This window comes from Triticum urartu, chromosome 2 (genome assembly GCF_003073215.2).
Source record: "Triticum urartu cultivar G1812 chromosome 2, Tu2.1, whole genome shotgun sequence".
NCBI classification, from domain to species: Eukaryota; Viridiplantae; Streptophyta; class Magnoliopsida; order Poales; family Poaceae; genus Triticum; species Triticum urartu.
Genome location: NC_053023.1, coordinates 599,223,133 through 599,249,085, shown reverse-complemented (window position 1 = coordinate 599,249,085; position 25,953 = coordinate 599,223,133). Strand labels below are relative to the sequence as shown.

At 49.7% G+C, this 25,953-nt stretch overlaps 1 protein-coding gene across 1 annotated transcript; it reads right to left on the bottom strand.

Moving 5' to 3' along the window:
* Positions 1-22,683: 22,683 nt before the first annotated feature.
* Positions 22,684-23,551, bottom strand: LOC125533741 (endogenous alpha-amylase/subtilisin inhibitor). The gene has a single exon (XM_048697103.1). It carries the CDS (start codon positions 23,458-23,460, stop codon positions 22,849-22,851), a length of 612 nt encoding a protein of 203 aa, XP_048553060.1. The 5' UTR covers positions 23,461-23,551; the 3' UTR covers positions 22,684-22,848.
* Between the last annotated feature and the right edge of the window lie 2,402 nt (positions 23,552-25,953).

Here is a 25,953-nt window from a genome sequence, read left to right as displayed (position 1 = left end):
ATGCTTGCACCAGCCCATAGATGGAGCGTTGGAGCTTGCATACCTTGTTAGCATTCTTAGGATCGACAAAACCTTCCGGCTGCATCATATACAATTCTTCCTTAAGAAAGCCGTTAAGGAATGCCGTTTTGACGTCCATTTGCCATATCTCATAATCATAGCATGCGGCAATTGCTAACATGATTCGAACGAACTTCAGCTTCGCTACGGGTGAGAAGGTCTCATCGTAGTCAACCCCTTGAACTTGTCGATAACCCTTAGCGACAAGTCGAGCCTTATAGATGGTAACATTACCATCCGCGTCCGTCTTCTTCTTAAAGATCCATTTATTCTCTATCGCTCGCCGATCATCGGGCAAGTCTGCCAAAGTCCATACTTTGTTTTCATACATGGATCCTATCTCGGATTGCATGGCTTCAAGCCATTTGTTGGAATCTGGGCCCGCCATTGCTTCTTCATAGTTCGAAGGTTCACCGCTGTCTAACAACATGATTTCCAGGACAGGGTTGCCATACCAGTCTGGTGTGGAACGTGTCCTTGTGGACCTTCGAAGTTCAGTAGAAACTTGATCCGAAGTACCTTGATCATCATCATTAACTTCCTCTCTAGTCGGTGCAGGCACCACAGGAACATCTTCCTGAGCTGCGCTACTTTCCGGTTCAAGAGGCAGTACTTCATCGAGTTCTACTTTCCTCCCACTTACTTCTCTCGAGAGAAACTCTTTCTCCAGAAAGGACCCATTCTTGGCAACAAAGATCTTGCCTTCGGATCTGAGGTAGAAGGTATACCCAATGGTTTCCTTAGGGTATCCTATGAAGACGCATTTTTCCGACTTGGGTTCGAGATTTTCAGGTTGAAGTTTCTTGACATAAGCATCGCATCCCCAAACTTTTAGAAATGACAGCTTAGGTTTCTTCCCAAACCATAATGCATACGGTGTCGTCTCAACGGATTTTGACGGAGCCCTATTTAAAGTGAATGCGGCAGTCTCTAAAGCATAGCCCCAAAATGACAGCGGTAGATCGGTAAGAGACATCATAGATTGCACCATATCAAATAGAGTGCGATTACGACGTTCGGACACACCATTATGCTGAGGTGTTCTAGGCGTCGTGAGTTGTGAAACTACTCCACATTTCCTTAAGTGTGTGCCAAATTCGTGACTCAAATATTCTCCCCCACAATCTGATCGCAAGAACTTGATTTTCCTATCACGTTCATTCTCAACCTCACTCTGAAATTCCTTGAACTTTTCAAAGGTCTCAGACTTGTGTTTCATTAAGTAGACATACTCATATCTACTCAAGTCATCAGTGAGGGTGAGAACATAACGATAGCCACCGCGAGCCTCAACACTCATTGGACCGCACACATCAGTATGTATGATTTCCAATAAGTTGGTTGCTTGCTCCATTGTTCCGAAGAACGGAGTCTTGGTCATTTTGCCCATGAGGCATGGTTCGCACGTGTCAAATGATTCATAATCAAGAGACTCCAAAAGTCCATCTGCATGGAGTTTCTTCATGCGTTTGACACCAATGTCACCAAGGCGGCAGTGCCACAAGTATGTGGGACTATCATTATCAACTTTACATCTTTTGGTATTCACACTATGAATATGTGTAACATCACGTTCGAGATTAAATAAGAATAAACGATTGACCAACGGGGCATGACCATAAAACATATCTCTCATATAAATAGAACAACCATTATTCTCGGATTTAAATGAGTAGCCATCTCGTATTAAACGAGATCCTGATACAATGTTCATGCTCAAAGCTGGCACTAAATAACAATTATTGAGGTTTAAAACTAATCCCGTAGGTAAATGTAGAGGTAGCGTGCCGACGGCGATCACATCCACCTTGGAACCATTCCCGACGCGCATCGTCACCTTGTCCTTCGCCAGTCTCCGCTTATTCCGCAGCTCCTGTTTTGAGTTACAAATATGAGCAACCGCACCGGTATCAAATACCCAGGAGCTACTACGAGTACTGGTAAGGTACACATCAATAACATGTATATCACATATACCTTTGGTGTTGCCGGCCTTCTTGTCCGCTAAGTACCTGGGGCAGTTCCGCTTCCAGTGACCACTTCCCTTGCAATAAAAACACTCAGTCTCGGGCTTGGGTCCATTCTTTGGCTTCTTCCTGGCAGCTTTCTTACCGGGAGCGGCAACCCCCTTGCCGTCCTTCTTGAAGTTCTTCTTACCCTTGCCTTTCTTGAACTTAGTGGTTTTATTCACCATCAACACATGATGTTCCTTTTTGATTTCTACCTCCGCTGATTTCAGCATCGAATATACCTCAGGATTGGTCTTTTCCATCCCTTGCATATTGAAGTTCATCACAAAGCTCTTGTAGCTAGGTGGGAGCGACTGAAGGATTCTGTCAACGACCGCATCATCCGGGAGATTAACTCCCAGCTGAGAAAAGCGGTTGTGCAACCCAGACATTTTGAGTATGTGCTCGCTGATGGAACTATTCTCCTCCAACTTACAACTGTAGAACTTGTCGGAGACTTCATATCTCTCGACCCGGGCATGAGCTTGGAAAACCCATTTTCAGCTCTTGGAACATCTCATATGCTCCGTGTTGCTCAAAACGCTTCTGGAGCCCCAGTTCTAAGCTGTAAAGCATGCCGCACTGTATCAGGGAGTAATCATCAACACGGGACTGCCAAGCATTCACGGCGTCTTGGTTTGCTGGGGGTGGTGCTTCACCTAGCGGTGCTTCAAGGACATATGCTTTCTTGACAGCTATGAGGATGATCCTCAAGCTCCAGACCCAGTCCGTATAGTTGCTGCCATCATCTTTCAGCTTGGTTTTCTCTAGGAACGCGTTGAAGTTGAGGTTTACATGAGCGTTGGCCATTTGATCTACAAGACATTTTGCAAAGGATTTTAGACTAAGTTCATGATAATTAAGTTCATCTAATCAAATTATTTAATGAACTCCCACTCAGACAGACATCCCTTTAGTCATCTAAGTGATACATGATCCGAGTCAACTAGGCCGTGTCCGATCATCACGTGAGACGGACTAGTCATCATCGGTGAACATCTTCATGTTGATCGTATCTTCTATACGACTCATGTTCAACCTTTCGGTCTTCCATGTTTCGAGGCCATGTTTGTACATGCTAGGCTCGTCAAGTCAACCTAAGTGTATTGCGTGTGTAAATCTGGCTTACACCCGTTGTATTCGAACGTTAGAATCTATCACACCCGATCATCACGTGGTGCTTCGAAACAACGAACCTTCGCAACGGTGCACAGTTAGGGGGAACACTTTCTTGAAATTATGTGAGGGATCATCTTATTTAAGCTACCATCATTCTAAGCAAATAAGATGTAAAACATGATAAACATCACATGCAATCAAATAGTGACATGATATGGCCAATATCATTTTGCTCCTTCTGATCTCCATCTTCGGGCGCCATGATCATCGTCGTCACCGGCATGACACCATGATCTCCATCATCGTGTCTTCATGAAGTTGTCTTGTCATCTATTACTTCTACTACTATAGCTAACGGTTCAGCAATAAAGTAAAGTAATTACATGACGTTTATGTTGACACGCAGGTCATAAATAAATTAAGACAACTCCTATGGCTCCTGCCGGTTGTCATACTCATCGACATGCAAGTCGTGATTCCTATTACAAGAACATGATCAATCTCATACATCACATATATCATCCATCACATCCTTTTGGCCATATCACATCACATGGCACATGCTGCAAAAACAAGTTAGACGTCCTCTAATTGTTGTTGCAAGTTTTTACGTGGCTGCTATAGGTTTCTAGCAAGAACGTTTCTTACCTACGCCAAAACCACAACGTGGTATGCCAATTTCTATTTACCCTTCATAAGGACCCTTTTCATCGAATCCGATCCGACTAAAGTGGGAGAGACAGACACCCGCTAGCCACCTTATGCAACTAGTGCATGTCAGTCGGTGGAACCAGTCTCACGTAAGCGTATGTGTAAGGTCGGTCCAGGCCGCTTCATCCCACGATGTCGCCGAATCAAGATAAGACTAGTAACGACAAGTAAATTGACAAAATCAACGCCCACAACAACTTGTGTTCTACTCGTGCATAGAAACTACGCATAGACCTAGCTCATGAAGCCACTGTTGGGGAACGTAGCAGAATTTTAAAATTTTCTACGCATCACCAAGATCAATCTATGAAGTCATCTAGCAACGAGGGAGAGGGGACTGCATCTACATACCCTTGTAGATCGCGAGCGAAAGCATTCAAGAGAACGGGGTTGATGGAGTCGTACTCGTCGTGATCCAAATCACCGATGACCGAGCGCCGAACGGACGGCACCTCCGCGTTCAACACACGTACGGTTGGGAAGACGTCTCCTCCTTCTTGATCCCGCAAGGGAAAGGAGAGGTTGATGGAGATCCAGCAGCACGACGGCGTGGTGGTGGAAGCAGCGGTGATCTCGGCAGGGCTTCGGCAAGCTCCAACGAGAGAGAGAGAGAGAGGTGTTACGAGGGGAGAGGGAGGCGCCAAAGGCTTGGGTGTGGCTGCCCTCCCTCCCCTCCACTATATATAGGGGCCAGGGGGGCGTCGGCCCCTCTATATCCCATCTATATGGGGGGCGGCGGCCAAGGGGGTGGCTTGCCCCCCAAGCCAAGTGGAGGCGCTCCCCACCCCTAGGGTTTCTAACCCTAGGCGCAGGGGGAGGCCCAAGGGGGCGCACCAGCCCACCAGGGGCTGGTTCCCTTCCCACTTCAGCCCATGGGGCCCTCCGGGATAGGTGGCCCCACCCGATGGACCCCCGGGACCCTTCCTGTGGTCCCGGTACAATACCGATTACCCCCAAAACTTTCCCGATGGCCGAAACTGGACTTCCTATATATGAATCTTCACCTCCGGACCATTCCAGAACTCCTCCTGATGTCCAGGATCTCATCCGGGACTCCGAACAACTTTCGGGTTACTGCATACTAATATCTCTACAACCCTAGCGTCACCGAACCTTAAGTGTGTAGACCCTACGGGTTCGGGAGACACGCAGACATGACCGAGACGACTCTCCGGTCAATAACCAACAGCGAGATCTGGATACCCATGTTGGCTCCCACATGTTCCACGATGATCTCATCGGATGAACCATGATGTCGAGGATTCAATCAATCCCGTATTCAATTCCCTTTGTCAATCGGTACGTTACTTGCCCGAGATTCGATCGTCGGTATCCCAATACCTCGTTCAATCTCGTTACCGGCAAGTCACTTTACTCGTACCGTAATGCATGATCCTGTGACCAAACACTTGGTCACATTGAGCTCATTATGATGATGCATTACCGAGTGGGCCCAGAGATACCTTTCCGTCATATGGAGTGACAAATCCCAGTCTCGATCCAGTCAACCCAACAGATACTTTCGGGGATACCTGTAGTATACCTTTATAGTCACCCAGTTACGTTGTGACGTTTGGTACACCCAAAGCACTCCTACAGCATCCGGGAGTTACACGATCTCATGGTCTAAGGAAATGATACTTGACATTGGAAAAGCTCTAGCAAACGAACTACACGATCTTGCGCTACGCTTAGGATTGGGTCTTGTCCATCACATCATTCTCCTAATGATGTGTTCCCGTTATCAATGACATCCAATGTCCATAGTCAGGAAACCATGACTATCTATTGATCAACGAGCTAGTTAACTAGAGGCTCACTAGGGAGATGTTGTGGTCTATGTAATCACACATGTATTACAATTTTCGGATAACACAATTATAGCATGAACAATAGACAATTACCCTGAACAAGGAAATATAATAATAACCATTTTATTATTGCCTCTAGGGCATATTTCCAACATGCGACACCGCGGCACGCCGCGTCGTCGCCTGCTACGGCTCGTTCCTAGAACAAAACTCACAAGAACTAGAGCAAAAAGTATCAGTCCAAGTTACTGGTGGAGTCAAGTACTAGATTCAAACAAACAAAAAAAAGAAAAAATTGACCGCCCAAGGACCGGCGCAGGCCCTAACGATGCTATATACTTGAATTCGAGCCCGTGGGCGAATCCCTAGTAATTCGCACAACGCAGGGCCTGCCGTCGAGGGCCCATAGGTCATGAGAGAGAGCGAGCGTCGTGTATAAGCGCTCAGGTAAGTATTCAGAGGAGTTCGACCGATGAGCCTCAGCTGCGCTTATAAACAGGTCTAGAGCCCCCTCGACTAGCGAGGTGGGACTAAACCCAGAGCGCAGGCGCACGCTGCGCTGCACAGCCGTGCGGACGAGGTATCTGGGCCGAAAACAACGACTCAGGCGGATGGCCCAACATAGTAGTTCGCTTCATTACAAAATTCCAGCCGATCACACACGACAAAATAAAAAAACAAATGCAGATAATTTTTAAAAAACCTCACAAGAAATCAGTTCAAAAACAAATAATGTAAAAAGTTCAAACACATGTTAATTGTAAGAACTAATATATTATATATATTTGGAAAATTAAACGTAGAAGATTGTGATAAAAAATTTAGAAACAAATTTATAAAAAGTTCAACTACTACAATTCATAAGGTTCGAGTAAAAATACAGTACTCTGCAGCAAAGATTAAATTCTTTTAATTTTAAAAAATACTAGAACTATCATTATTCAACTGTAAAAAGAAAAAATGTGCTCTAAAATTCATGTAAAAAAGTAAGAAAAAATGCTATACAACAAAGAAATTTGATTGGTAATTGACAAACTAAATAGTTCAGTACTATCATTAACAACATGTAAGTTAAGCAAACTCAAAACCCAAAAGCGGTCCTACAAACGTCATCAACATATAGTTCCGTCTGCGAGCTACGTACATGAAAATATTCCAGTCAAAACAAAGGATGCCCATCAGTTCAACTATAAATTGTTCCAGTTCAAATATAAAGAATATATAAAAAAACAGTCATACTTGAGCAAAACAAAAGGAAAAGCATTACATAAATTGTTCCAAATCATCTGATAATACCATAGAATTCAACCATCTCACATGCAAATATTTAAAGAAAAAATACTGCAACATAATCAAACACACACAAATCTCACAACCGGCGTCATTTGCCACATTTAAACCTACAGCACATAAATTCTAAACGTCAAAGAGTCATCTTCCCTGCAGAACATAACCATAACCACATCACCATCCTCAAATCCAGACTCTACCACAAACTCCTTCCACCCAGTAGTTAGGTTGATGCAACCATCAAAGTCAATGTGGTAGGCAAATTCCATCAACTGATACCTATTTTTGTCTGAAGTCTCCATCGTCAGTATCCCGGAACTAGGAGCAACAATCCTGATCCTGGGTGACATTTTCTGCAAATGGGCATGGGAGTAGAAAACAAAGTGAACACCTGAAATAACTGAATTTTTACATAGATCTAGGAACGGTTGCATAACAAACTGAAAAGGAAAAATCTGAACCAAAACAAAAACACCTAACTGACTAGTCATATGAACTAACTAAACTGAAGAAATATACATATCAATACACCTACAGTAAAAACATATGACAAAAACAGATCGAGGATTAAACAAAAATGGATAAAATACTATTAAGTAATGAACAAATACACACACAAATCCCTACTGTTAAATTCTGACAAAACCAAATAAAAATTATAGACAAACTATTGATAAAACTAAACTATAGATTAAGTCCATGGGATTCAAAAAGAGACCTACAAAAAAGAAGAAAACAAAACGAATAGAAACACATACCCATGATTCCTTCAAGTCCCCGGCCGTCAGGCGACAAACATAGGGTGCACGAAAACCATGGTTGTTGTACAACAGACAAGAAAGTTGGCCACGGCGCTGAGTCTGGGTGAGCTCCAAACCAGATTCGTACACACAGCCGTCAGCTATGCACGCCATCTTTGCCAGGCATCCGCATGAACAATCCTCCATGGAACACACAGGAACAGGGAAGAAAACAACGAAGAGAAGAGGGAGGAACCTAGATCTAATTCTGGAAGAAGGAACAAAAAGGAGGGGGAGACTAAGCCACACACCACACATAGATGGATAGAATTTATAGCCAAGGAGACTCGTAGATTATAAAAATAATAAATAGGCAGGTGGGCGGCCAGCTGGTAGGAAATAGCTATTATACAAGCCATGCAACATTTGAACGCAAATCAGTTCAACTTCACATAAACCAGCAGTTCAAAAACTGCACATGACAAACATATGCAGATAAAACAACACATTCAAAGGTAGACAGTTGAATTCATTTATTCATTCAAACATCTACTCCCTCACAGCATAATCTTAAAAACATAAAAAAATTAGTACTTCAGTCATAACGATCAAAGAAACAACACCATTTAGCCATGGTGGATGGATGTGGAGCCGTGGCTGCTCTCGCCCTAGCCCAACTGATGATCTGAACATGGTTCCTTCCCCTGCCATCTGGGGAAAGAAGCTCCAATTCATTGGAGTTGCAAGTATACATCACCTCGTGAGCAAGGCGTCTGTTGAACTCTGCCTCCACTTCCTCCTCAGCAGCATGTTGTGCCATCTTCCTGCACCTGCGCCTCCTCCTCTGCTCCACTGCTGCAGCCCTAACATCGACGTCATCCCCCTCCTCTACTCCGCTGCTGCAGCCCTAACATCGATGGCATCCCCCTCCTCTGTGACCTCTCCCAGCTCAGGATCCATCTCTCTTTTCTTTGGTTGCAGCTGGTAGAATGAAATTGACAGAGGGCTCGGGCTTTATACTCAAAGTGTAGAGGTATCTGTAGGCAGCCAGTAGAAAATACTTACTCCGATGTCAACGCATAGTAAGACAACTTTGACACGGAGCAGTCCAACTACACATACGGCAGCAATTCAAACAACACTGAAAAACATGCAACTTAATTATATAGTTTGCCCAGATTACAAGAAATCGCAGGCTACAGTCAGCCGCCATACACCACCTCCGCCAACGACAAAATAACATGGGAACCCGGGTAGAAACAACTCAAAGAAGCAAAATTGACAATGCAAATCTTTTCATACAATCCTCATATCTCTCCCTGCAACGCCAATTCGAAAGTAAAATAACAGAAAAAGAAGAACACATTCGCATGGCAGGCGTGGAAAACGACCAAGCACCAAAACTTGTAATCAGAAATTGCAGATGAAATTAATCTCCCAAAACACTAACATACCGATAATTCTCATATCCAAAACAACAAACCGGACGTAAAATGAGGCCTACGAACACCACGGTAAACACCAACACCCAAAACATGCCCGCCGCCAAATACCCACGCCGTCACCTCCGGTGACTCCAGATCGCAAAACATGACCAGGTGAGCGCGCGCACGTGCGGAACCCCTTACATGTCTCCTCTGGCAACGAATGGCCCGCAGCACCGCACCGGAGAACGCTCGGAAGCTTCATGTTGCATCCCCTATTTCTACCCGTCGTACACGCAGGAAGATCAGTTCAAGTAGAAAACCACGTCAGTCCAACCTGTAAACTACGTCAGTTCAAGTAGGGTAACATAATAATATTCTGTTATGCGAAACAGAATAGCCCAGATGTGTGTGTGTGTGTGTGTCTATAGGGTGAGTCTATTCTAATAACACCTTTAAGAGTCTTATTCTGCTAACAACAGGCTTATTCTGGTAACACATTCGCACTGCGGAACCCGAACAGAACCACACCCGCCCCACCCCTCCACCTTCTTCCTCTATGTCTCCACCGTGCCCACCTCCTTCCCCCACTCCACACGCAGCCCCACCCCCTCCACCTTCTTCCTCTCTCTCTCCCCCGTGCCCTCCCCACCTTCCCCAATCTACCCCAACCTCCACCTCCATCGCCCTGGCCGCCCCACCCTCTCCAGCCACCTTCCTCGCCGCCGCCGGACAGGAACGTGCCACCACGCCTCCCTGGATCCGAGCGACCGACACCGTCCTCCCATGCCTTCAACCGCCTCTCGCTCCCACGCAACCACCTAGCCCCACCATGCACTCCCTCCACCGCGCCGCACCACCACCTCCGTCCCCCACGCCGCCCGCCCCGACCTCCACCCAGCGTCGCCGCCCCACCTTCCTCCACCTCGCGTCGGCATTGCCTGCTCCGGTGAGCAAGGCCCTTCCTGCCATGCAGGCACCTCGCAGGGGCCTAGATCCAGTGACACCCGATACGTTCCCAGCACCGACGACCTCCTGCTGGTCGCCGCGGCCGGATCCAGACTTCCAACTTTCGCATCTGCTGTGGTCCTGCCTTGCCTCGTCGTCCTGCGTGAATCCCGCTAGATCTTGCGGCGGGTGGCCTGGAAAGGGAGGCGGATTCAGGCCTGACGGAAAGGGATCCATGCCTCTGAGGCACGCCGGTGACGAGTAACACAAGCAGGGAGGGAGCGCCACTCCCCCTAACCTCCACGTGGCCAGCTCCGACCGTTGGCTCCGCCTCCCTCCGCATCCCTAACCTCTGCGCTGCCCATCGATCCTGGCCCATCTCTGTGGTGGCGCCTCGGCACCCCGACACAGTTCCACTGGGCCGCGAGTGCAGTTCACCACGCACCAATGCGCCTCCCCCTGTGTGCCCTCCCTCCACCTCGCCTCCTCCAGCGGCCAGAGAGGAGGACGATGGCCACCTGACGAGACGCTCGGGTCTGCTGTCTCCGGCCAGGGCGAGGACGGCCACACTGCGAGACGCGCTAGGCTTCCCATCCTTTCTCGCAGAAGGGGATCGAGCAATCAGCTCGGGCGGGTCGACCGTTTTTTATCATCTCCATTACAATCCGATGACTCGATTCATGCAGCTCACGTGGAGTGCGTGTGCATTTTTCAGGCTCGTTGGTGGCTGGTTCTACGAACAACCACCACGGGGCAACACTGGTGCCGATGAGCTCCTGGACTACAGCGCACATCCTCTACCTCCTCGCCACAACTGCCACGACCACCTCACCGCAGGATCAAAATCATTTGTGTCGTACAGCATGGCAATTCTTTCTGTGTTGTGTTTTTTAGTGGACGCTGGCGTTTCTCTTTTTGCGGCGATTCATTTGCCTCTCGTGCAGTTTATATTGGGGTTGACTCGACGACATGGCGAGCAGAATGTTGACCACAGCTCTGCAACATGGCGTGCAGTACGCAGGTGTGTGAGAGTGCAGCTCGACATTGCGGATGTTGTAGTTCACTTTTTTATTTTTTGAATGAAAAATCCAGTGCTTTTCCACCAACTGGCGTAGTACAGCCAACGACGACGTGTAGTTCGCCAACGAGCTGCTAACAGTTGGAGCAGCACGGGCATGCAGTTCCCTTTTTGTTCTTTTGTTTGTCCTTTCAGGCGGTCGCTGCCGAGGACGCAATGCCTTTTCCTTTTGTAGTCGTTCACTTGTATGCCATGTGGTTTACTTGTAATTATTTTTTGAAAACTCAAAATTCTCTTTATTTTGTTTCCAAAAAGGAAGTCTATTTTGCACTAACAAGGCGGTACATTTAAAAAACAAACCACTGCAGTTCGCTCACTTTGTCCTTGCAGTCCACACTTTACATTCATTTACATCTATTAGAAGAACAGTTGAAAAACAACTAGAAACACACACACACAAAAAATAGTCCACTAGGTCTCATCTATGTGGTTCACTACTCTTGACACTGTAGTCCACTCCCACTAACAAAGATGTGCACAGGTTGTAAAAACCTAGTGCATATAGCCAACGACGGATGTAGTGTGGTTTTACATCTGAAGTAGTGCGGTCGATCGTATGATGTTGTTCATCACGTAAGTGCAAAAAAATGTTATGGAAGCGAAAAGAAGTAATGTGGTTCACTTCTTAATAGTGTTGTGGTTCATTTACACCCGATGTGAAGTGCACTCTACTTTCTCGTCCTACAAAAAATTACGTTTGAATAAAAGAAACCATGCAGTTCTCTTACCCGTCTGATGCAGTGCGATTTTTCGTTCGATGCGGTGCGGTTTTCACTCGGATGAAGTACCCATGTCGATTTGGGTGTCACGAAAAACAGTGTCCGCATTTCGGTAAATTCAGAATTCCTCTTAAACCGTAAAGAATTAGAGAGAGTGTTCTACATGAAAAAGTTACGCCTCATCGATATCTTTCCAACGGGGCATCGTTTGAATCATTCCGACCAGCGGTTTGTAAAAAATTCGCGAAAAACAGCCGCTGTCACTCGTCGTCCGCCACACGATTTTCAAAATTAACTTAAAACCGTAAGGAATCTCAAAATTTCGCGAAAAACGGCAACTGTCACTCGTCGTCCACCACACGGCAGCTATAGTCGGCGCAACTATTCCTACAAAAGCCAGGCAGACCATTGGCATCCACTACCGATTTAAGATAAGTAGGTTGAAGACAGCCAAAGATTAATGATTCATGATTGTTCCTACGGAGAGGATTGATGATATAACTTCTGGATCAGACCAAGAATGGATTGGTTACCCTGCCAGAGAGGGTGTCACGGAGTCGAGGTCTGGCGAAGGAAGAACACAACCAGGCCAATGGTATGGCCCCCGCAATTTGATCGAGGTGCAACGTGAAGATGTTACTCCCTCCGGTCCTTTTTAGTTCGCATATTAGATTTGTCTGAAGTCAAGCCTCATAAAGTTTGACCAACTTTATAGAAAAAAACACCAACATTCATAATGTGAAATCAATACTAGTAGATGCGTCATGACTTAAAGTTTCATGTTGTATAACTTTATCATGGTAGATGATGATATTTTTTATATAAATATGGTTAAACTTTGTAAAGTTTGACTTCAGACAATTCTTATATGCAGAGTAAAAATGACCGAAGGAAGTACAAGAACTGATTAACTAATACTGTAGATTGCATTGTACTCTTACCTGAGTTGCTCTTCATCCACACCGGTTTGAAATTGGATCAAAGAGAATGAAGCGCCGTTCTCAAGCTCGCTGTTTTATCAACTAGATGACCAGATGAATTAACATATGCAACTTGACTCTCAGGTGAAAAATAAACATGGGATTCTTGCACAATTCCTAGATGACTTAACACTCGCAAAACAACATCAAACAGCGGGTTGGCATTATTTTGTACGGAGAATGAGGTGCTCATGGCGTTATCTCAGCCTCATTTCCGTTCGAACATAGGAGTACATGGCTTTCAATTACAAAGTTCTAGCTCATGCACGGATGGGAAATGGTGCCGGGCCTTATCTAATGCACGGTGCAAGTGGCAGGGTTTACATCCCCAAATTAGTATGCCACGGTTGGAACCTTTAGTAATGTTACAACCAAACAAACTACTTTATTTAGTTGCCTGAATGGCACACTGGCGATGCCCATCATCTACAAAAGTTTCCTGCAACCTTCCCCTGACCGAGAGTCTGAAAACACAGACAATAGGCTGCCATTTCTGGATATTGTGTGCATAAAGCTAGAGCTCAGACTTCCACTCTAGTCATGCGAAATTCAATAAATCAACAAATCGGAACCTTATCCAGCCAATGGTGCGAATCCTGATGCGTCTAACGGTTCTGATAGCCACCACCCTAGTTACTGTTGATAGCCTCTCTCTCTATATATATATATAGGAAAAAGCAAACCTACGAAACTACGCCAGTGTGGATGCAATCACGAGCGCTCGTTGCTGTTGGGATCTGGTCCCTCCTCTTACCTCATTTGCTTTTTCCTGGTTTTTCTCATTTGTTGATGTTTTCCTCTTATAGCAGAAGGTGGACCGGCAGGCAGGACCGCGCAGGCACTAGGTTGTCGCAGCTGCAGTGCAGCAGACAGGACCACATGCGTCATAGGCAAAAGGTTCTGGAGAACTGTTCGGTAAAGGTTTGAATCTTGGCGCTATTTTTTTTTCAGTGACGCCTTGCTTTTTTGTCATTCAAAACTTGCGTTGGATGTGCCTTCGCAGGGATTCGATAGCATCCTATTCACCATACCGCTTCATGCGTGGCATTCTTGTCGCCCCCTCCCATACATTGTTGTTTGTTGTGCATCGTCACGTGATATGCTCCATTAAACACCCGTGAACAGGTCCCAGCCTGCGCCGGCCATAGTGTGAAGAGGCAGGCCCGTGAGTAACATCAGGACAACAAGTGGTTGACGCTTGCTTCTTCTTCCCGATCTCACCCGCACAAAGGAAAGAGGGCGCAGGTGTGCTGACGGATGCCAGTCAGGACATGTCTATTCGCATAATTCATGTTGACCAAGCATCTGCCGTCTAGCTACGATCACGAGACAACACCCCTTGACAAGCAGCATGCATACTGCACTGCCTTGTGTTTGTGCCACCAGAAGAGGGTCCACACGCACACGCACACGCACACACGCAACATCAGGGGCATAAAATAAAACGGCCAGCAAAAGTTTCCTAGGCTGGGCATGTATGGAGTTACTACCACTACCAATATAACAGTTGCCCGTGTGCTCTTGCCCAGCCGATCTAATTTGCATCTTACAATATCTTAGAGCATCTCCAACCATTCGGCTCTCCAGAACTTGAAATACCGCCGTCTGGGGGTGAGCCGGCGATAAAATCGGCGTGGGACGGTCGGTTTTCGAACCGCCGCCTCAAGGTCGCCCTGGACGCCTTTTTAAAAAAACTAAACTATGTAAATTTCGTCCAAACACAACACAAATTCGGTCAAACTAGACGATTTCATTGATATTTGTACAAAATTGAAAACATAATTTAAAAACAAAATAAAACTACTACGCCATTGCCGCGCCGCCTTGAGCCTTCTACATGCCAAGGAGCCTGTAGAAGTTGGTGTAGCCGCCACAGTCGTCATCATCGTCGCCGCCCTAGCCGCCATCCTTGCGGCACCCCTGCCCTGCGTCACCGTGGCGGACAGGATTGGACGGCCCGGGCACCTCCTCGCGGCCGCCGCGCCGGGCGGCGATCTCCTCTAGGGCGCGGCGCTGGCGCTCCATCTCCTACCGGATGTAGTCGTCCTGCGCCCATTTGAGGCCGCTCTCCTCGTCGGCGGCCATGGCCTCGTGCCCCTTCTTCATGGGGAGGGGCGTCGGATCGGTCTTTGGCTTGACGAGGCGGGAGGTGGAGGCCGAAGGAGAAGGGGCGCCACCCTCGTTGATGACGATTGCGCCGCCGCACGTGCGCCGCCCGAGCAGCGTCTCCGGCTTGGCGGGGAGGAGCACCTGCGACCCGGAGGACCAGGAGCGGGAGCTGAATGAGGAGGAGGACGCCGTCTCCATGCGCCTCGGCATCCAAGAACTGCTGTGGTGGCGGGAGGAGGGAGGCGCCGGGTATTCCAGCCGCGGTGAGTTGCCATTCTCGGTGTACTTGAGGACGGCATCCAGCATGCGGCCGTGGACGGGGTTCAACGCCGTTGGAGGCGGCGAGCTATTCTTCATGGCAGCGATCGAAGTACACCGTCCACAGCGCGTGTTGCTGTCTAGAGCGTACCTCGGCTGGTTCCACGCGCTCTCCGGTAGCGGCGATCTGATGCGCGCGATCTTCGCATGTCGGTCAGCTCCAGAGGGCGGCGGCGGCACCGGGACTCTGTCGACGCTCAGCCTCCATGAATCCGGCACCCACATGTCCGGTGGCGCCGGGTAGTCCACCTCGTAGAGTAGACAGGCCTCGTCCTCGTGTAGGTGGCGGCAGCCGAAGCCATTGGCTGTCGCTCTGTCGCCGGGGTAGTGCTCGACCATGGTCGTCGGCCGGGAAAGGGGAGAGGGGCGTCAGGGAAGAGGGGTGTCGGCGGCGAGAGGGCGAGAGGGGCTGTGACGCGAGGGAGTGTGCAGCCACCGACAAGGGACGTCGGTGAGTGAACGACAGCCGTGTGTACACATGGCGGGACGGGGCGGGACGCGCGTCGGCGTGCCTTCACTACGCCGCCCATGAGGAATCAATGGAAGGCCTGACCGGCGGCAGCCCTCGCATTGATTCCCCGCGGGAAAACGAGACAATGAGGACGACGACCGCGCCTAATCACTGACTCGGCAGGCCCACAAAGATTTCACGCCAAAACATTTCCCCCGGCTCTCCCGGGCGCCCCCAGCGCGTCGGGTTGGGCCTGGGTCCGCCGGCGGCAAATTCGGCCATAACCAGTGAAAAATGGGCTTCTAGGTGCGCGACCGGGCCATTTTTTTCACGCCGGCAATAAAAAAAGGGCCTTGGGGTGCTGTTGGGGGTGTGGCTGAAGATGCTCTTAGAGTGGAGAGTTACCGTAATCTATGGCGCAGATTACAAAACCCAGAAAGCTCACTGTAGTAATTATTTTGTACTCCCTCCGTCACAAAATAAGTGTCTCAAGTTTTTAAACGGATGCGGAGGCATGCCGCCCTTGACCGCGCGGATAGCGGGTCTGCGATTGGCCTGGAGATTGCTCCGGAGGCGTGTTGCCCTTAGATAAGTTTTTCTTTTCATGAAGAGCGGAATTTTGACACTGAGGTCTAGTTTATGTTGTCTTTTGTCATAGGTCAACACTCAACACACAAACCATATACCCCCCCCCCCCTCTCTCTCTCTCTCTTTCTCTAGGATGCTTTGACAGGGTTGGCATTTCAAACTGAAATACATTTGCAAGGAACCGGTGTTCCACATCTACGGAACCGGACAACGTGACATGAAGGGAGGAGGTGGGTTCGCCATGAAGAGCCTTCAAAAACTACACTTCGAACTGAGATGCGATTTGCAAAGAACCGGCATTCCACATCCACGGAACCGGGCGGCGTGACACGGAGGGAGGATGTGTGTTCGCCATGAAGAACCTTCAAAAACTACGATTCAAACTGAAGTATGATTTGCAAAGAACTGGTGTTCCACATCCAAACCGGGCAACGTGACACGGCGGGAGGAGGTGGGTTCGCAATGAAGGACCTTCAAAAACCTATTCAAACTAAAGTACGATTTCCAAAGAACCGGTGTTCCACAACCGTGGAACCAGGCGACGTGACCCAGGGTGAGGAGTGGGTTCGCCATGAAGAACCTTCAAAAACTACACTCTGAACTGAAATACGAATTGCAAAGAACCAGTGTTCCACATCTACGGAACCGGGGCGACATGACACAGAGGAATGAGGTGGGTTCGCCATGAAGAACCTTCAAAAACTACACTTCGAACTGAAATACGATTTGCAAAGAACCGGCTTCCACATCCACGGAGCCGCACGACGTAACACGGAGGGAGGAGGTGTGTTCGCCATGAAGAATCTTCAAAAACAACAATTCAAACTGAAACACAATTTGCAAAGAACCGGTGTTCCACATCCATAGAACCGGGCGACCTGACACAGAGGGAGGAGGTGGGTTCGCCATGAAGAACCTTCAAAAACCATACTTCAAACTGAAATATGTTTTGCAAAGAACCAGCATTCCACATCCACGCAACCGGGCGACGTGACACGGAGAGAGGAGGTGTGTTTGCCATGAAGAACCTTCAAAAACTACGATTCAAACTGAAATACGATTTGCAAAGAACCGGTGTTCCGCAACCACGGAACCGGGCGACATGGCGCCACGGGAGGAGGTGGGTCCACAATGAAGAACCTTAAAAAACGAATTCAAACTGAAATACAATTTGCAAAGAACTGGTGTTCCACATCCATGAAATCGGGCGACTTGACACAGAGAGACGAGGTAGGTTCGCCATGAAGAACCTTCAAAAACTACACTTCCAACTAAAATACGATTTGCAAAGAAACGGCATTCCACATCTACGGAACCGAGCAACGTGACATGAAAGGAGGAGGTGGGTTCGCCATGAAGAACCTTCATAAACTACACTTCAAATTGAAATGCATTTTCAAAGAACCGGCATTCCACATCCACGGAACCGAGCGACATGACACAGAGGGAGGAGGTGAAACTACAATTCAAACTGAAATACGATTTGCAAAGAACCGGTGTTTCACATCCACAGAACTGGGCGATGTGACACAGGGGGAGGAGGTGGGTTCACAATGAAAAATCTTCAAAAACCAATTCAAACTGAAACACGATTAGCAAAGAGCCGGTGTTCCACATCCACGGAACCGGTCGACATGACATGGAGGGAGGATGTGTGTTAGCCATGAAGAATCTTCAAAAACCAATTCAAACTGAAATACGATTAGCAAAGAACCGGTGGTCCACATCCACCGAACCGGGCGACGTGACCCATCGTGGTCTCCTGCCTAGTAGCATGTTTACCCATCGAGGTCTCCTGCCTGTCAAAACTCACTCACTTCATCCCCTTCCGGCCTCTTTCTCTCTTGTCTCCGGCGGTTCCGGCTACTGGAGAGGTGAGGGAGAGAGGTCCGGCCTACCCTATATGTATATTATATGCCTCTTTCTACTCCCAGTAAACAAGATCTTAGCTCGGCCTTCTTCCTTCTTGCAGTTGCAAGTATGACCATGGTGGCGAGATTGGTGGCCTTCTTCCTTCCTTCTTGGATCTTCCTTCCTCTCTTCCTCCCCTTCCTTGTCCGAGTGTCATCATGGAGATGGATGGGCAAATGGGAAAGGTAGATTCAGGATGGTTGGTCCCGACTACTCTTCGAGCTCTGTTTTCCCCCTTCAAGAGCTCGGGCCTCTAGTATTTTTCTTCCGTCTTTTTTGCTTCCCTGCATCCATTACTTCTCCAACTCGTCGGTGCCTTTTTCTTCTTTATCCTGTCCGGCGAGCTTGCTTTTTAATCTTGGTCGCCTGCGAGATAGGGCAGGTTAGCTTGAAGCTTGCACATGTTTTTCTTCTTCCTTTGTTGCAGCTTCATTGCGTCGGCGACGTGCTTCTCCCTTTCCATCTGCGTCGGTGCAGGGCGGGCTCCTCTTGTGTCCTTGGTTACTCATCCACCAAATTCCTCTTCAACCTCCATCTTTGGAGGCCCACAATGTGGTTCCTGGAACTGGTGCTCCAGCCATTGGGTAATTGGTGTTGCCCTTTCTCAGTTTAGGTGTTCATTTGCCTGATCTAGGGGCTTTTCTTCCTCCATTGTCGCTTGTTAATCTTCCCTATGTGATGGGGCAGTGGAGATATCGCATGACAACGCATGGGCTTCCTCAAGATCTCTAGCGTTGTTGGTGCTCTATTCCTCCAGCTCCGGTTCTTGCAGCATTCTTGGAGGTATTTGGTCTGGTGACTGCTCCTTCTTGCCAGTGGCGGAGCTTCGTCCATGACGGCTTGTCTACCTCTGGCCGATGTTGGAGTATGCGCTCGGACGCGTGGGCACCTTGGTGAAGCTTCATATGAACACGTGAATGCATGTGTTCTTTCTAGTGATACGTGTCCTTTCGTGTGTCTTTCTCCTGTGTGAGTATATGGACACGTGGTCTAGGGGTGTTCCTTTCTACTACGTTGTATCTTGTGCTGTACGGTGTACCCCGTGTTGTATCTGTTGTGTGGCCTTTGGCCACTTGAGTTAATGGAATCCAGGTTGTTTGCCCAAAAAATCACTTAGAGCCCGTATCTCATGGTCGCGTGTGTGTGTCTGGTCCTTTCGGACACAGGCGGTGCTATGGGCTCAGGAATAAGCTGTTAATTCTAAAGAGACGATGTGAAGCAATAGGGAAAGAAAGTAAAGAAACCGTGCACACGCCGCTCATCTCACATGGTACAGAGCCATGCACGGTTGAGAGCATCGCAACAAAATAGAGCCGGAGAATGGAAAACGCCAGACGACAGATAACATGGCACACATGGTACAATCACGAAATAGCAAGTAAAGCAGCGGATTACAAACACACATGACACAGCACTGTTCTCCATTTTGCGTCCTACACGGTGTGCCATGTTTTATTAACACGGCGACCGCGCATCCAAGCACACAAACTCCACTAACACAGCGACAACCGTCGCCATCCGCAACACCTGTTGCATCGCCACGTCTCTCCGCTGACGTCTGCACACGGATCGTATTGCGTATCTCCTCGCCTTTCGGCAAATCATTAGCATGCACTGCCCACGGACGGAATCATTAACATGCTTAGAGCATCTCTAACATACCCCTTGATGTCCACCGGCCCCACATGTCAGCCGGCCAACTACCAGACGCGGTCGTATTCAATGCGCTACCTACTGCAGGGACACGTCGTGGATGAACGCACACATCGGTGTTGCCAGCACCGGGCATGCGTAGACGAGGGACCAGCACGAGCTGTACGCCATGTCGGAGAAGTCGGAGGGGCCAGCAGAGAAGAACTCGACGACGATTGCAGCGTCCATCGGCGCGGGGCCGATGTCACCAATGATGGTCGGAGTAAACGAAGTGGTCGGGGTAGATGACGGCGACGCTGGCGACGGGCTGGTACTTGGACGAAGACGAAGGGGGTGGACGGGCGGCGGCGGGCTATGAAGGTAGCGGCGGCGGCTAGGTTAGGAGTGCGGCGGCGATGCTTGAAGTAGGCGAAGAACCCTGACAGCGTGACGAAGACCGACGCGGACGGTGGCGTTCCCGCGCCAAGGAAGATGGCGCGGCGCATACCACGGGAGGTCGGCGCGCGGTGACGGCGAAGTGGACCGCATGCCGCGACGCTACGGCCCGAAGGGACGATGTAGTGGCGGCTGGCAGGTCGGGGCGACGGCGGGAAGATCTCGGGGCGACGGCGGGGACCGCGGGCCGTGGCGCTACGGCCCGAAGGGGCGACGCAACGGCGGCGGGCGAGTCGGTGCAGCCGCGGGGACGGCCACGGGGCGGCGGTTGGGACCGCGTATCGCGGCACTACGACCTGTAGGGCGACGCAGCGGCGACGCACAAGTCGATGCAGCCGCGAGGAGAACCACGTGGCGGCGCCGCTGCGGCCCGACGGGGTGATGCAGCAGCAGCCCGTTGCTCGATCGGTGGATAGACGCGCTGAACTCGGGGACGATCTTCACGGGACCTACGGAAGCGCGCGTAACCAACGGGCCAGGTCGGTCGCGCGGCGTAGATGAGGCGGATCGTGGCGGCGAGCGGGTGATCAAGCCGATCGCGCGCGAGGTCGGTGACGCCGCTCGGTGGAGACGGGGTGGCGGCGGAGTCCGAGATGAAGCAGGCGACGGCGGGCGGCAGGGCAGCTATGATTGGCCGCCGCATGACGTGAGGCCGCCGGGTCGGGGGGATGCAGGAGTCCCGGTCGGAGCAGGGCGGTGACGGCCGGCGTAGATCGACGGGCAGGCCGACGCGCGAACGGCGGCGGTGAAGGGCCGCCGCATGACGGGAGGCCGTCGGGTCGGGGTAACCGGCGGGCAAACGCGCGAGGCCGCCGGGTCGGTGAAGACGCTGGTGTAGTCGATGCCGAAGTCGGAGTAGAGACGCGTGGGGCCGATGACAGTGGTGGGCGACGCAAACCGATCGTAGATCGGAAAACCAAAAAGAAACGCGGAATGGGGCTTTCCTGTTGCAAGAAATGAGTCCACGCAGTTGGACGGCTGGTGGGCCAGCAGAACAACAGTTACTCTGTGCACCCTTTCGGCAGCATTAAACGGGGCTTTCCTGTTGCAAGAAATGAGTCCATCAAGCCGCGTTTAATTTACAGTGCCGAACCGTGTTCATTGAGCTGGACGAAAGTAGAAGTTTTTCATGCCTGCACGAGTACAGCGAAGCTCAGAACTTTTAGTAATTGACCACAATCAGCCAATGTAGATGTTTGCCCGAAATAGACACTGACGCCCACTGCCGGGTGCGAAAGGCGCTGACAGCTTTTGATCTGAAAACTCCTGACAAGTCAGAAACTAGCTTGCCATCTTGGTATTACACTTACCTGAAGGTGCATGTTGACCTTTCCTCTTGGGTCATGGTGAAATTCAATAATTCGTAAATTCAGAACCTTATCCAGCCGAATGTGCGGATCTCAAAGCATATGAACGGTTCCGATAACCACCGCTATAGCTAGTGTGGATAGCAAATCCATACTATATATATATATATAGAGAGAGAGACACACACAATTACAAACATATACAAAATGAAAATATAATTGATGATGTATCCGATATGTATTTGGTATTTTAAATTTACATGTTTTTGTCTACAAACATGGTCAAAGTTTGTAATGTTGGAACGGAGGTAGTATCAAAGATCGATCTTGTTGTGAAGATCTCATCAACACAAACACAAATATTCAAGCGAGTAGAAAATTCGCTCTTCTGCTCAAATATATAAATATGTTCTTTAGTATTTAGTAAAACTAAACAATATTCTGGGCAGAAGGAGGAAAAAGGGTGAGAATTGAAGAAACTGACCCACTTTTAACAGTTCGGCAAAATGATTTAAACTAGATCTAACCATTTATTTGTATGCGTGCTGAGCCGGCCACCTGGTTGCCAAAAGTAGCCCTTTCAATTCTCAAGTGTCACGTGTTTTTTTTAAACACAGTATAGATGCAAACGCTCATATACATACACATACATTCACCCCTATGAATGCATACACGCACACCTATGAGCACCTTTCAAAGACTGAGCCGGTATATCATCTTGAAATTACAAAGTCACCATAGGCACCTTGCCGTCGACGGGAACATCTCCTCCCACTGAATGTGCATCGCCGGAAATCTTGAAATAATTTCAAGAATAAATGCGAGCACCAAGAATTGAATCCTGATGGGCTGGGAATACCACCGTTCCTCTAACCATTCAACCACAGGTTGATTCGCCACGTGTCACGCGAGTTGAAAATAGCTTAGATGGTTAATTATGTTTCTTGGTGAAACCGGTTCACCAAAGTTTAACTCGTAGGCTTGACACACGGGTGAGTATCTCAGAGAGACTCATAGGGGCATCTTGAAAAGAGTTTCTCACGTTTCACAAAACAACCTAAGCAGTGAGGACAGCACATCACCACACTTATTGTCTAAGAGAGACAAAAACAGCACACTGTTTCGGCCAGCCTTATTCAGATGCACACATGCACGCTACGGGCGCGCGCCATCACGCCGCATGGACCTCAGGCAGGAGGCGCCTTCTTGAACACGATGACATGGTACGGCTCGGTGGCGCCCAGGAACCACGCGCCGCCCTTGAGGTCCCTGAACACGCCGAGGTCCTGGCACGAGTCCCCGCACGCCATGAGCTTGTACTCGTGCACCTCCGCGCCGCTGTACTTCTCGATGCGGAAGGCGTTCTCCCTGCCGCTCGGGCTCGGGTCCCTGACCGGGCCGGTGATCACGTGCCGGCGGCCCGACACCAGCTCGCTGTCGATGTGCCACTCGGTGGACTGCCCGCACGTCGTGTAGGCGCGGAAGGAGATGCGGACGTCGGTCGACAGCCGGATGATCTTGTCGGACGGCGCGCCGCCGCCGTGCGGGGCGATGCGCACGGGTAAGCCGTCGCGCTGCCCGTCGGCCTCCTGCGAGACGAAGAGCGGGCAGCGGCGCCCGTGGCCGGGCGCCATCGTGAGCCCCCCGCCGTGGGCGCGGTTCGCCGGGAGGATGTAGTAGTTCGCGTCGGCGCGCAGCTCGTTGCCGTCGGTGTCGTGCACCGGCGGCGGATCCGCGCTGTACGAGAGGGTGGTGGCCAGAAGGGAGAGGAGGAGGAGGCCAACACGGCGGCTGCTCATGGCTGAAACCTCTGCTGGCGTGTGCTCGAGGACAAGTGAGGCTGCAAGCTAGGGTGTGCTTCGGTGGCTCGAGTGAGGCAACACGAATGCTTCGTGACTGTATTTATAGTGAAGTGATCTAGAAGTAGAGTTCCTGGCATTCTTTTCTTCTTGTGGATTTGTACGTGATGTGAAGTCTGTTCCTTTCCATCCCTCAGTGGCCGCCAGTAACAGCATCTCTATCAGAGCCCTCAACCTCTAAACTTTTATAAATAACTGTTTTTTTACAGTTTATGAGTAAAAAATCATGTAGACTACAAGTTCTTAACCCTTAAACCCTCAAATTTTTTTTAAAAATCCAACTCTTAAACCCTCTCCTAATCCTGAAAAGTAAGGATTAGGGAGCAAAACCTACCCAACCCTCATTTGGCGGTTATCCTCGCGCGGGAGGGAAAAATCCTCCTAACTCCCGCGCCACGCCCGCGTCCGCCGCTGCTAGTCGTCCCCGCCACTACCGGCCACCCCGTGAACCTTCAGCGCGCCCGCGCCCGCCCCGCCCCCAGCCGCCGGCCTCTCCTCCACCTCCTCCCGGCCGCGGCCGTGCTCGCCCCGCCCCCGGCCGTCTCCATCCGTCTCGCCGCCCGCGCCGCCCGCCGCCCCGCCAGCTTCTACTTCCGCGCGCCCGCCTGCCGCCTCCGCCTCCCGCCCCCGGGCCTCTCCTCCTCCCGCGCCCCTCCGCCTCCGCGCCCTCCGCCTCGACCTGCCGCCACCGCCCTTCGGCCCGTGCCCGCTCCCGCACCCTCCGCCTCCCGCCCCCGCGCCCTCCGCCCTCCGCCCCCGCCCCGCCCTCCGCCCGTCGTGCACGAGGTGCTCGATGATATGCCCGCAACGACAACGTCATTCATGGGGAATATTCCATTATAAGGGTTGGGTTTGAGAGTTCTAATCTTTGCCCCTATTTTTCAACCCGTAAAAGTGCATAAAAAACCATTTTCGGACCCTTAAGACGCTAGTGAGGTTTTGATGGTTTGAGGGTTCTACTAGACATGCTCTAAGTGCGTACGAGAATCCAATGCGGTGCCGATCTATACGGAGCACTCCTATATCTCAGGGCATCTCCAAGACGATCCTCAAACCTCCCACAAGCATTCGGATCACGGTGTTTGGACACAGTTTGTCATCAAATGCGATCCTGCATCAGTCTGCCAAACGGTCCGGACGTATTTTTTCCAGCAAATCCAAGACAAATATGAGGAACTTTGCGAAAATTCGAACATCTACATAACCAATAAAAAGCCGCCAGGTACCGTCTCTACTCTATTCCGTCCATGATGGCTAGTATTTAGCGGAATGCAATGTGCTACTAGCATTTGGAGGAAGGTAGTACTAAATAGTATATATTTCATTTGGTGAAATGTGCTAATTAATTTTTTTATTAAGCAAATTAGCCAGTCATTTGGTAGAATGTGCTAATTAATTTTTTTTATTAAGCAAATTAGCCAGTCATTTGGCAGAATATGATCATATCATTTACCGGAAGGTTGGCTTCCGCCATTGCATGGCATGCTTAGTCTGGCTTAGATTTGGTGGGAGGTTGGCTTTCATCATGGTGGTGTGCTTAGAGCATCTCCAGCCGTTGCCCCCCTCCCCGCCCCCCCCCCCTCCCCCCCGGACGCATAAAAATTGTCCCCTGAGGGCGAGCCGGCGACACAATCGGCGCTGGGAGCCGTTTTGCGCCCAGTCGTCGCCCCCAGCTCGCCCCCAGGCGTCAAAATTGTCTCACTTTTCAGCCCAATTTTGGCAAATAAAGGGCCCATATGGACGAGAATAGGCCCATATTCGGCGTGGTTCGCCGTAGCTCGGCGTTCAATTATCAATGTAAATTTTTTCTTATAACTTATTTCATCACAGAAAAATCAAATACTTCAACAAAATAGTACAACAACAAATAGTTCAATACAAATTATATAGTTCAACAAATAAAAACTCATATTTCATCACACGTCGCGCCCAGCGTCCCCCTTGAGCCTTCATAGGTGCTAAATCAGATCTTTCTGCAATTGATGATGCACCTGTGGGTCTCGGATCTCCTGGCGCATACTGAGATAGGCAGTCCAGGTTGCCGGTAGCTGGTGATCAACTTCGGCTAGAGGACCCTGCCTGTAGTATGGTTCAGTGTCAAACACTGGGTCTTCTTGCTCGCTCTCGATTATCATGTTGTGCAAGATGACACAGCAAGTCATAATCTCTCACATTTGATCTTTCGACCAGGTCTGAGTGGGGTACCGGACAACAGCGAATCGAGATTGGAGCACACCAAATGCATGCCCGCTCGACATCCTTCCTGCAAGCCTCCTGAATCTTCGCAAACCAGGCGTTCTTGCCTCCTGGCACAGGGTTTGAGATCGTCTTCACAAATGTCGACCATCTCGGATAGATGCCATCAGTTAGATAGTACCCCGTGTTGTAGTGCTGCCGATTGATCTCGAAGTTCACCGGAGGAGAATGACCTTC

Bases quoted from the DNA above. Each gene is read 5' to 3' on its own strand.
- LOC125533741 (XM_048697103.1), bottom strand. From the start codon at position 23,460: ATGAGCAGCCGCCGTGTTGGCCTCCTCCTCCTCTCCCTTCTGGCCACC.